The 13,556-nt window shown below is 40.3% G+C and overlaps 1 protein-coding gene across 32 annotated transcripts in view; it reads right to left on the minus strand.

Moving 5' to 3' along the window:
• The window catches only part of DOCK9 (dedicator of cytokinesis 9), a 326,031-nt gene that overhangs the window by 40,205 nt on the left and 272,270 nt on the right, over window positions 1-13,556 (minus strand). For 19 of the 32 annotated variants that reach the window (XR_002173395.3, XR_002173394.3, XM_019920847.3 and 16 more), the window contains 2 exons: window positions 10,959-11,095; window positions 3,176-3,291 (listed from right to left, as the gene is read on the minus strand). Coding sequence is in view for 27 of the 32 variants with exons in the window: in XM_019920847.3 (XP_019776406.1) it covers window positions 3,176-3,291; window positions 10,959-11,095 (253 nt within the window). In the remaining 5 variants the exon portion in view is untranslated. Of the gene's footprint in view, window positions 1-3,175; window positions 3,292-7,806; window positions 7,973-10,381; window positions 10,426-10,958; window positions 11,096-13,556 lie in introns of those variants that run through there. The other 13 variants (XM_033843508.2, XM_019920846.3, XM_019920852.3 and 10 more) reach the window with 7 other exon arrangements.

A 13,556-nucleotide genomic window follows, 5' to 3' on the forward strand; every position in this document is an offset into this window, starting at 1 on the left:
TAGCACTCTCTCTGTAGCAGAGACTCACCAATCACCAGGATGACCTAAACCCCAGGCTCATGGTTGTGTAAACTGGACCCCAGGCTCCCTAGCTGACCCCCATCATCCACGTGCTCCCCACCCTGGTCATTCACAGCGATCCTTCTCATCATGTACTTGCTGGTTCTCACCATGCACCTCAAATCAAGGGAAGGCACTACAGAGAATTACTTAAAATACATTTTCAGATTAAATTTGTAAGTACATTAAAAATATCATCAACTATTTAAAGGCCAGATTTGGTTTAGGACTGTATTAATAGACATTTTAAAATAGCCAGAGAAGAACCAAGTTTTTCTGCATGTAATCACCTTGGTTTACAAAACACACCTTTCGTGTATTAAACAGTATCTGTGAAAGTGCCCACACCGTACCAGCATCTGGTAAGTGCTTGGTAATTTTCTTTTTTCTGTGTGAGAGATCATTCAGCTACCTTGATATTCACCCAGCTTAGCTCCTTCCCCCTACACACACACACACACACACTGATCTTGGGCTAATTTCCTGACTTATCTCAGCCTCAATCTCCTTATCTGTAAAATGGGGGATAAGAAGATCTACTGGGCCAGGCTGTTGTGAGGACTGACGCTGAAGACACAGAAGGCACTCAATAAATGGCAGGAAGCTAATATACCAATAAATTGGGGTTCAGGGCTTAAATCTTTTCAAACATTTCCTCTCATTAAGAACATGATTTCTTGATTGCCTTTGGCAACTTATTAGATGTGGTCAATTAAGAGGCTCACTAACGATGAGGCAACATTTGTGGAAGAAGATTTTTCTGCAAACAATTATGTCAGCTAACTCAATGTAATAATTTAATTTTCCCGATATGCTCCAATTGATGCCTCAGCTGAGTAAATACTTGCAAAGGAAGATCCAAGTGCTGCTGTGCTAGTGGCTCTTGGACCTGTGAACCTAGGCCAGGTAAGCCTACAGCCTGGCATGACATCCTTTAATGCCATAATATTTGCCCATCTTCCCATTTTTTAATGGGTCTGTGTGTGTGTGTGTGTATGCGCTGAGCTTTATACATCAAAGATTTCTGCGCACAGGCATATAGACTCTGATAGAGATCACCTCAGCTCTAAAACACAATCTTCCCTGTGCGTCTCAGGAATCAGACCCTTTACCATAGGATCAGGAAGGCGTGAGCCTAGGGAAAGCGCTTATTGCTAAACTAGAGTCAACATTTGAGCTCCTACTGTGTGTCAGACACAGGATAGATGTTTTTGGATACTTCATATCAATTCATTATACAGTAGGAATAATTGCCACGTTCTAAGTAAGGAAATCAGGGCTTAGAGATGTCAAGCAGACCCACCCAAAGCTTAACATCTGGCTAATGGTGGAGCTGGGGTCTGCAGCCCATGGTGTTTCTGTACACATGGCTGCTCCCAAGTGTCCTGGAGCCTGGTCTGTAGCAGCAGAGTGCTCGTCCATTCTAAGGGTCATCTCACTTTAAGCTACAACAGCCCTGGGAGGCAGATCCTATTTTTTCAATCTTACAAATGAGAAATCTTAGGTCTGGAGACATGAAGTGATTTTCCCAAAGACATTCACCCAACAAATTTATAATCACCCTTCAATCAGAGACCATCAGATGTTGTCTCTCTCTTGAGTCAGAACCTATTTGGTGGCCAGACACTGGAGATCCGGGAACCTCGACAGATACTCTTCTTTAATATGAAGCAAGCAATTTAAAGGAGGTTGAGTATGAACTGCAGGCTGTGCAGTAAGGAAACTGCCACTATTCTCACAGTGCTGCCAGACCACACCTGTGCCACGTGGTGCCCTCACCTGCCCGTGGCGCCAGACCACACCGGCTGTGCAGCCCCGGGGTTTCCTGCTCATTTATATGCTGAGGCCCGGGAGAGAGTGGAAGCAAGTGTCCCAACTACTGGTTTGAACTTACGGGTGCACAGTTAGCACTGATATAGTCCAGGGCAAATGCTCACATTACAAATTTCACTGACTATTTACTTAAAAATCTCCAAAAGAAAACAGAAAGAGGTTCAAAACATGGTTCTAGTAGAGTAGTGGTTCTCAGGCCATACTGTCTGTGCACATATCACTCCCAGAGTTTGATTCAGTCAGCCAGGGCCCGAGAACCTGCATTTCTAACAAGCTTCAGGGCCTGCACCTGCTGCCAGCCTGGGGACCATGACTGAAGGTCACTAGAGTAAGGCTCCACGTAAGATGACACTGCTGTCCCCATACTCATCCTAAGGGTCTGTATGCCCTCAGCTCTCGACTGGGTTCCTAGTTATGACATTTCCTGGGGACGTGAGTAGCATGGCTGCTACGAACAAAGGTAAATTATAATAAAGCAACATGATATCAGGTAACTATTTTTACTCTAATAAAGAAACGTGCTTCATGAGAAGAGGAGATGAGTAAAGCACAGATTGACTTTGGGTATGTTTCCCAAATACCCTTGCAAGTAAACATACTGATTCCACATTCAGAGCATATTAACACTAATTCAGCTTCTCTGGAAATGGAAGTAGTTATTGAGTGAGAACGGGAAGGGTTAGGTTCCTAAAAACAAGAACGTGGCTGAAGAGACCATCTTTACCTACGTAAATGTTACTTGCTAAAACCTAAAAATAAGACCAAGATCACTTTTTACTCTCTATACTTGAAATGTTTCTATCATTTAATTTAGTAACAGATCCAAAAAAAATTGAAAAGGTGAATGTTTTTAGGTATTGCTCCTCTACGTATAAACATCTAATTTTAATTGCTACCACATGTGGATATGTTTAAAGATAGTAGAGGCAGAAATGCCCAATTAGGTTCCTGTATTTATCATTCTCGAGGGCTCAGCAAAGCCACCTTCCCCGGTAAACGCTTTCATCTGGCCAAGCGTCAACCGCCTCCTGGGACTGTGTCCACCTTTTGCAAGCAGGTGGCACACCCTGACCAGTTAAGCTGTATTATATTTCGGGAATTCAAGTCATTAACAGTGGAACGGTTTCATTAAGGGAATTTAAGGATTAATGGTTTCCTTACAGGGGCAAAAACAGTTGCTGCAGTAAAAATACAACATAAGAAGTTCTTGCTGATTCAGTTAAATAAACAGAATGAATTTAAAAGGTGAGGCTCTGACCATGAACAGCTGTTCAATACAAACCTTAAATGCCAGTGTAAATAGAGAGAGGGTGTCCAGAGCTGTCAGGCACACCTCAGTAGCAATATTGGCTTCAAGTAACGACTGGTGGAGAACATCTGCGTCCGAGTGGCCATAGCCTGCATGAATCATAACACAAGGTTACTGCCGGCGGCTGAAGAAGAAAGGCTGGCTGACGGTATAGTCACAGTCAACTTTTGATTATTTCCAGAAGGCTTCCTTCAGGGCCTTATCTCCCTGTTTGCCTTTTTTTTTTGGTGGCGGGGTGGGTAAAAGGAGGTATTAAAAATGTTTCCATTCAATTATGACTTTTTCAGCTCTGGGAGGGAAGTAATAGCAGTAAACATTTATTGTGCACTTGCTATGTGCCAGCCATAATTCTATGAACTTTACATGTATCACCTTATTTAATCCCTCAATAGCCCTATGAAGTGTGTACATTATTAAACCCTTTTTGCAGATAAGGAAATGGAGGCCCACAAAGGCTAAACAACTTGTCTTAAGTCACACAGTTGGTAAACAGGGGAGCTAGGACTGGTACATGGACCAGAGTCACTCAACTGCGCCACTTGACTGAGCTGTTAAGATGGCGTGGTAGTGAAGGAGGCTGAGATCTCTGAAGCTCCCCACACAGACAGAGGCTGCAGCACAGCACAGGGAAAGAAAATGAGCTGAGGGGCAGACTGCTGGTCAGTGAATCAAGCTCGTCCCCTTACTAGCTGTGTGACCCTGGGCAAGTTACTTGACCTCTTTATACCTCAGTTTCCTCATCTGTAGAATGGGGATAATAACAGTATCTACCTCAAAGGGTTGTGGTGAGCATTAAATTCATTAATTGCTGTGAAGCTCTTGGAATAGTGCCTGGCACACAGTGAACGCTATGTAAGTCTCAAGTCAATAAAGTAAGGATCTGTTTTATCAGTTGGAATCATGAATGATAACCAAGAGTTGACTGCACTGCTAACAGTATTCTACTTGATTTAATAAAAAAGCACAAAAGCCACTATGACTGAAAGAAATGTTTAAGAAAAGGAGAGGACTTGAGAATCATAATTTAAATACAAACTGATATCTTCTGTATGTGGCTGTAAAATCAATTTAGTATTGATATAAATGTAGTTTGACATACAATTTGAGATTAAATTATGAAATGGTATGCATTAGCAGAAATATATATAAGGGATGCAAAGGTGTTTCAGTACTGGTCTAGATTACAAAGAAAGATGGCAATATAATAAAACGTCAGGTAATGTCTTTCTCCAAGGAGCAAAACAAATCAACACTTACTATGTAGGTAATTTTCTTAATACTCCAGAGAGGAGGACATTTTGTACATAGATCAGGAAAATGAAGTACAGAAAGCCTAGAGAATTTTCTTGAGGCCAGTAATGGGATAAAACCAGAAACTACACTCCCAATTCCTTATCCAGGTCACTGTACCATAATCTCTATTACTAAGATAAAATAAAGTAACTAGCATGATGTTATTCTGACTTTAATAAATGTCAGAGATAGAGAATGATTTTTGAAAGACTACAAAAAGCTTTTCTAAAGCTACCGAGTTGCTTTTTAAAGTATGATTAAAAAAAAACAAAACTATTATGTGCTTTCATCCAACTTTGCTTTGCTTTTATAATGGTGGTTTTGAGTGGCCTGCATTATTTTCACAGTGTGACAGAGTCATCGTGTCCCTAGTAAGGCTATGGAACACATTTGGCACCGTGCTAGTTCTGTTTCTTTATATTCCTGGTTTGCATTTAGGGTTTTTTTTTGGTAAGAAATCTAGCAGAAAGGAAGACAGACATTTTTTGGTACTAATATTCACTGAACTGCCTTTGTAAGCCAAGGTATTTCCTCATTTGGTAAGGTTTGTTTGGTGAGATAGCCAACAAAAGAGGAAAACAAACTAATGATTATCGTTACAGTGATCACAAACCAGGGCAAGAGAGGACCAAAAAAAAAAAAAAAACAAAACCGAAACAAAAAACAAAAACAAAACAAACAAAAAAACCACCACCTTTTATCAGACCAACCAAAATTATCACACAGGTCAAAAGGACCCTATACTGAGGGCTGCCATTTATCCCAAATGAAGTTTTATAATCTGGGTTAAACTGTAACAAGGCACTTGCTTTGGTGATTAACTGTATTCTCTGCACAGAACTATCCTTTTCTCTTTCTAGATAACCTATTGGATAAGTGTACCCAAGTGTGATTATTATAGATGAGATGGTCTACACACTGAAGAACTCCAACAGAGTTTACTTATACCTGGCTGAATGTCTAGAACAATTCAAGAATTGCAATTTGTCAATGTGCTATTTTTTAAACATATATAATCAATGGGCCATGCTAATTAATGACAAAATTTCTCTAAGCTACATTACACTATCTAATCTCCTTTAGAGTAAGAGTCAATTCATACAGAAATCTGTCTGCTTGTGTCCGAATCATATAAGAATAAAAGAAACAGTCCTTTTAGCCACAATTGGTTATAATTTGCTTTTCCTTAAACGTTTCGTCTCAAAAATCAGCAGGTTCCTGAACCAGTGTTACTTAAACATCCCTAAAAATAAGTGGCAGCATGGGACGTTGTGTGAGTGACAGAGACTGACTGATACCCCTGTGGGGACAGTCTGTCTCAAGACCTGGAACAAAGCTGTGCATGAGGGAAGACTCTAATCAATGGTCACCTTGTTACTGGCTAACACAGGAGAATGAAACTGAGCCGGCAAACCCAAGAAGCGGTCTTAAGAGACACAGTAATTTCTCAGAGCATCAGTCAGCAACTTTTTAAAGCTGACTAAGCAGATTCTGACCAAGGCCAATAAGAAGTACTGTTAACCCTACTGACTTCCACTAGGGGGTAGTGGTGCCTTGGGGCACAGGCACTGACGTGGTCACTGAGGCAGGTCAGGGAGGGAAGGACTTCCCTGATGCGCAATGTCCAGCAGGCACCTCAGGGGGTGCTTTAGAGACCTTAGGATCCACTGCTCACAATTACACAATTTTCATTCTGCTGTTACTCAGGTAAGTGATTTATTCTCAAATCCCCAAACCTTTCAAATACTCAAAGGACGAGGATGAGATTTTTTTCCCCCTAATGTCATCTGCTATGGTTAGACTTACCTAACTTCACTCCGTTTTATGAAGTCCTGCTTCCTGAAAAGCTCGGTTTAGTAATGCTGAGGACATCTGTAAACTACCCCTCTGTCCCCAGTGCCACATCAGAGGTGATGTGGTCAGAAAGGCAGAAGCCTGATCCACTGCCACTCGCCTTTTCCAAAAGTCAGAGGACATTTGGGCTAGAAGAGTAAGTCAGATACATATTCTCACAAGAGGCACTTCCTTCTTGAAAGCTGCCTTCACTCTTTATGAAACCGGAATTCTTGTTTTTATTTTTAATTTTTTTCTCTGGCCCATAATATGCATCCAGAAAAACAATACATTTTATGAAAAAAATATAAATATTGAACAGCTAGGGATCTTCTTGCTAAAAGAAATCCCCAAATGTAGAAGACCGAGCCTCCTAGATATATTAACTCACGGTCTACAGCTTTTACTAACTGCACATATTTATGCAAAGTATCAGATGGATCCACCACTACACAATCTATTATTGATCTCCATCTCATTTTTATTGCTAAAAAGTTTTTCCCCACAGATGGGCAAGAAGTGGAGAACGGAATAAGGAATGACATTCCAAGGCAAAACATCATGTGATTTGCTGTCTGCCCTCTGATTAACCACCAAAGAAACAAATAGGTTCCAAATGATTTGTGAAACTAGTCTATAATCTCAGAGTTTATACTTGAGGAAATGGTTATACTACCTGCTTTCTAGTCTCAGATTACCCTGCATAAGTGATTGTCACTTAGACAATCAGATACTTAGCTGTATCTGAAAATGGTATGGGATACAGACCCCATACTGTGACAACACTTGCTTTAAGCATATCATACCTTTTAATTTAAAGTCCTCTTTAAGGATACTAAAAATATAAAGAATGACCGACTTTAAATGGGCATTGTGTCAGGTTTTCTCAACTCTGAAACCCTATCAATGGCAAGAAGCACCAATCGATGACAGGCTACCATGTTAGATGTAATATTCAGGATGTATCTGTAAGGTAAGATCTGCTAAATCTGTAAAATATATCCTGACTTCAGAAATGCTAGCAAAGGGGCAAAAATCTATCTCCAAATCAAGAAAATGTGGCTTTATAGACATTTTATTTACTATCTTGAGTACAGACATTTAAAGCATCCAAGCCCATTTCACCTATTTTAAAAGATATATCACCCATGCTTAAGAACTTCTGAGAAATATTGATTTTACTTCAGAGACTATATGCCTCCCCTGCATTTTTTATATTGATTCAATATTATCTAAAATAAAGGAATTTAATTATCATCTATATTCAGTTTCTTACTTGAGATTCATAGATATCAAAGAATATCAGAATTAGATGGGGTCTGAACAAGCCATCTCGTCTAACTCCTCATATGATGCTTAAATGACCTGGACAGTATCCCCAATGGGTCCTCATCAAGTCTCTGTTTTCACATCTCCAGCTGCCAGTACCTATACTAGCTAATAGGTAGTCCACTTAGAAAATGCTTCCCCATATTCACCTGAGATCTAATTCTCTGCAACTTAATCCAGTGATCTTAAATTGTCTCTTATACTGAATTATATGAAATACAGGTTTTCTTCAAGGGCTTCTACCTCTCGGCTGGCTTCTCTCCCATCACACCAATGGGAAATACGGATTATCATGCAAGTGAATTTAACATATTCCTAGAACAATACATAACATTAAAGTAAATACAAACTGTTATTTTATATTTTTTTGCAAATGAATCACTTATTTGCAAACACGTTTCACTTAGTTTTCCCCTCATCACTCAGTTTATATAAAATATACAAAGTATACTCCGAGCCCCTATCACTCTCAATTTGTCCTTTGGCACAAGTCTTTTCTACTGATACACAATGAGTACATGTTGCAGTAAACAGGTCAATGCCTTAATGTAAACATTTACTTTTTATAAGCCTGGGCAATGACCCAAACAACAAACTCCTACCCTTTGAGTGTTTTTAAAATAGTTAAGACCACTGGCCACAGTGAAATTTTCATTATTTCCTATAAAAATCCAAGAGTAAGGGTAAGTGCCCGCTAGCATTACACGTGGGCTGCGTGTGGTGTCTTTTCCCGTGTCCTACTGTTAATAGGCAGTGGAGACAGTGCGGCTTGGCCTGCATCGGCTTAAGTTCCTCGCAGTCCTCTGCTGCCCCCTGCTGGTCACGCTAAGATCTCACAAAGCCTTTCCTACTCAGAGAAAGGAAATGAAAAATGCAGGTGTACAGGGGACTCTTCCTATTTTCATTCTTTTCCAAAATAAATTCATTTTAGACTCTGGCATCTCAGCAAGTCTCTCACATATTGGATCTCTGTCATACTGGTTGGCCCAATAGAAGGTACTGTATTCGTTAAATAGGAATTTTCTTAAAGACACACATGGCTACAAATTCCCCATACAGTATCTAGGTGAAGATGTAAAACCTCATGTATGTATGAGTTCACACACATACACATGTATACATACAGTATACACTCCCTTCTCTATGGCTTTTGGCCGAGTTCATGATTTGGAACTCAAAAAGCTAATGGTGGTAGAGGCTGAAGCCTCCCAAATACAGAATCACAATTAGAGATGTAAGTAAAGACTGAGTTCAGGGTGGAGATGCAAGGACTATGGGACATCAGAAGCTATTCGGGGAAAGCAGGAATTGTGGGCACACATTAAAAGGCTAAAATAATCAGCTACACAGTCTTGACTGGGAAGGCAAAAGGAGAAACTTTGATCGAGAATGGTGTCACTGAAAACGGACTAAAGAAAAACTTCAGGTTGAAATAGGAGAGGGGCAGGAAGGACAAGGTTCTCTGTGGGTAGCAGGAAGAGAGAATGGAAATCAACCATGTTAACAATAGGGTTTTTGGCAGTAGAACACAGCCAGCTGTCTCTCTCCTCCAATTCAAACCACCACCGTGAAATCCATTTGCAGAGGGAGGGGTTGCTGCATATCTTGGTGGATTAAGGTTATTTATTCATGTGTTGATCATTCAGTTTATTTTTGTTTGTTTTCTCTGTTTCCTACATGATTATTTTTGGAGGCGGGGCCTTGGTCTGCTTATGATTTTTTTTTTTTACAGTGCTTTAAAGTTTCAGCATTTATTTCAACTGATAGTGAGGTACTGATAGTCCCTGTATTATAAATTATCTGGGCAAAGGCAATGTAGCAAGTCTTGCAAAAAGTGGGAATTTGATTTCTCTTTGCTAAATAGGAAATGAAAACTAAAAATAATGAAACTCCTTGTTTTGTCTGTTTAAACCCTTTGTCTGCAGAGCTAAAATAGCCCTAACAGACAAGATGTTGAAAAGTCAAGTTCTGTAGCCTTAGATGTGTCACTAACGCACATTCCACAGCTAAGTATAGAACCCAGAACTAGCATTTGAAGACTACCAATTCAGTGTGTGGCAGACTGACATAATATTGATTTAAATTAAGCCTTGAATTTTATAAAGAGAGACTGTACCCACTACATTTAACTTTCTTGGGGGTGGAAGAGTGGGAAGGTGCCATATTTTGATTCCTCAGCATTTTTACTTTGAACTATTTTCAGTTTAAGGTGTCAGGAATATATTGTCTATACTCTTAGCCTGTACTAAGAAAGAGGTATGAAAATCACAGTGAATGGAATGAATTCTTATGATTAGAAATGATGAGAAGATATTACTAACCATGAATTAAAGACATTGCTTGCAATGAGTACAAATAATTGTCCAGACACAACAGTAACTAGCTATGTCATGCTTGGAGCAAAGATGGGACAATTTAGAGAACACACCACTGACAGAAATGATGACATTAGTTTATAAAGTGCTACATGGTTGATATCTTTTAGGTTTTCTGCTTCAAGAAACCCTTAAGAAGACTAAACACTTAGATTTCTAGAAACAGCACATGATGCTACGCCCCCTCTGGCAATTGATAAAATTAAATTAAAGATATGCTCCCATGTTTTGGCAAAGTCTCTACTGTGAAGTTAGGAAGCCCCAAAGTTAGGAAGGCGAGATGAACAAGAAGTCTCGGTTTGCAAGTGAAGCGGCCTCATAAGCAGACTTCAACCTGATTAAATCTTACCATTGTCTACAGAAATTCCAAGCACACTTGATATCTTTCTCACACTGAAAACACAGAAAAAGTCACTTTGTTATTGGCTTTTCCACACCCTCACACATTGATTCACGGGCTTTACGGTTTCACAGCAGTTTAACGATTAACATACATTCAGGGCTAGAATGTCAGAATGTGGACGCTTGATCAATTACACGCATGGGGTCAGGAACTTGCCCCAGATGTTCTTGGGAGTCACATGGGGAAAACTGATGATAAGTTGGCCACTGGCAACAAATCAAAATACTAAATTAAAAGTATCAGAGAATGTCTGGCTATCAGGCCAGATTTTGTTTTAAAAACACCAAGCAGATGGCGTGGGGCAAAGGGTCTAGGCTTTCAGGTCTAGTGCTGTAGTTGACCGCGTCCCACATTATGTCATTCTCCTCCGAGGAAGGGAACTGCGCCACGAGCTCTTCATCCTACTGCTCTGAGCTGGAAGAAAAGTCGATTTGGTGATGTGGTGTGGTGTGGCCAGGGGCTCTCCCCTCTGAACTGTCACATGGGATGGCTGGCTGTTACGATGGTGTGTCATGGGACTTACTGTGGTTAAAAGTGAGAGAGTTATCCAGGCTGCCCAGCTGCTGCAATCTGGCATGCATCATTCCTGTTCTGTTACGGGAAACAGGCAATGTCTGAGATTTTCGATCATGAACTATGGGTCCCAACCCCTCCTGGTTCCTGCAACATGAGTGAAATGGGATAGAAGCAAAAGTTAGATTTGTTACACTGCAGCGAGATGGGGAGCATTAGTTAGTGAGGCCAGGACACAGCACGAAGGAGACTGGCCACGCACAGACTAAGCACAGAGGAGCCTGTTTGGGGCCAGAGGAGCCAAAGACACACACAGGCAGCAGCACTTGGCAGAGTTCACAGCAAAGCATCTGAAGACGAAGGAGCAAAAACCAGGCCAAAGCAGAGACCTTTTCGGCTTTGGAAAGTCATTTAGAGATGCTACTTTTTAAAAAGGTGAGCATCAGTCCAATGTGGTGCTAATGACCAGCATTTGGACAACAGCCAAAACACCACGAATCTTTTTGGATTATATATGTTATTAAACAGCAAAAAAAAATTTTTTTAGTTAAAATAATACATGGGAAGAAACAGAGAACAAACATGCAATGGGAAGGATTATATGAGGCGGTTTAACACCTTTATTCTTACCCAGGAAAGGAGGAGAAGAGCCACAACCTTTGTTAGACTTGTCAGCAGTCAAGTGAAGAAAATAGAAAAGTGATTGGATTAGCAATCAAACAGCTAACTTCCTACTGTGTACCATCACCAGAGCAGATGAAAAATGAGACCAGCGCTGGAATGACACCTGTCCCCCGTCCCGTAGCCAACCGTCTCCCTCACTGTGTTATTGTGTGGAGTAGAACAGGACATGCATGGAATATCATCGGGCAACATGCTGCTGGGTGATTTCAAAGTGACACAATGAGAAGGCGCAGTGTTCACAGAACTGGACCACCACGGAGGGCAAACACTGACAACGTTTAAATCATCACTCAGGATCTCTTCCATGTGCAGCAGAGACCATGGCAATTTTCTATAAAACAGGGCACGTCTTTCCACTGTGCACATTATGAAGTAACACCATCCTCCACCCCACCTATCTATGCCCATTTATTTTTAAGACAGTCCAAGGAAGCATACTTTTACATGCAACTATATACAGGGTGCTTAAGAAGTCAGAAGATTTTTCTTTAAAAAAATTAAATTTAGAGACATAGAAAAAATAAGTTAACTGCTTCACAAAATCCAATTCCAAAATAGTCTGTTGGGGCAGAAATCTTCAGCTTTTCACATTCACCGTGTTCAGCTCTGAGGCTTTTTATTCTATTTGCACAACATTTTCCAAATGCCATCTTGTGAGGTGGGTGACACCACGAGAGGGTGTGAAGCTCCCCCAGCACAGTGTCTTTCTGTTCCAAATATACTGTTTGCCCATCTTCATGGGACAAAGTCAAAAAGAATGAAGTTATTGTATAAGGACACATTGTATATATTTGCATTTAGTACCCAAAAAACTCAAATGCAAAAATTACTGTTACGATAAAAAATAAGAGTTAAGATTAGAGAACGTTAAGTGCCACCACATTTCAATTAAAAATAGAAAGTATTAATAGGAAGAAGGCATAATATAGTCTCTCTAAATTTGCTTTTTAAAATAAAACATACTTTTATTTGACATAAACAGAATTCTGAAACTTTCTCAAATATCTCAAGAAAAAAACAATGTTAGCATAAAGAGCGAAATCTTGACACTCAAATAGAAAGTCTTAAAAATCTATTTCCTATTTCATTGTCGTAAAGCAGAATTATAGATAAGAGAAAAACCTCAATGACAACTAAATTTTAAAGTTTTTCTTAAAACATAAATATGTTTACTTATAATTAAATTTTAGCAACAATAACAATAGAAAAATAGGATGCTTAGACCAAGACTCCATGAATACATTATCACAGGATACACAGCAACGGAAGAAAACAAATACAGGCACACTGAATGGCAACAGGGAAGGAGTAAGAACTCGCTAACGACAAGAGGCAGTCCGAGGAAAGCCTCCACAGAAGGAGCTGCGTGGCTGCCCATCAGCAGTGAGTGTCCAGCTCTCCTCAAACTCAGCGCGGAAGCGAGAGGATGGCTGGGACAGGGCAGTGAGGGTCTATGATACTCAACAGAGAGTTCTGGTCAGATAGCAACAGAGGGCACAGACAGCTTATTCAGAAAAAGAGGAGAAAAGGCTCAATTTTAGAGATGGTTTTTGTGGCAGTCCAAACAAATTTGAGATGGACTGAAAACATTCTTTCATTAAGGAGGAAAGTGGTCAGATGAGAAATTACTCTCTTTGTAAGTTGGGAGGTGGAATGGTAAAAAAAAGGACCTTTGAAAGCGAAAAAGGGAAAGAGAGATCATTGAGGAAGGAAAAAAAGAAAGAGAGGGAAGACAAAGCCAGAGGAACTGGGAGAAGAGAAAGAGGAGACAGAAGGAACAGAGCACGAGGGAGGATTTGGAAGGAAGTGGAGAAGTGCAGCAACAGGCCACGGAGGAAAATCTTTCCAGGAGGTATGCCTGAGACAGAACAAGACAGAAGGAACGTAGGAACATAGGCGAAAGATGCCACCAGATTTCATGGCA

This window comes from Tursiops truncatus, chromosome 18 (assembly GCF_011762595.2).
Source record: "Tursiops truncatus isolate mTurTru1 chromosome 18, mTurTru1.mat.Y, whole genome shotgun sequence".
Classification (NCBI taxonomy): Eukaryota; Metazoa; Chordata; class Mammalia; order Artiodactyla; family Delphinidae; genus Tursiops; species Tursiops truncatus.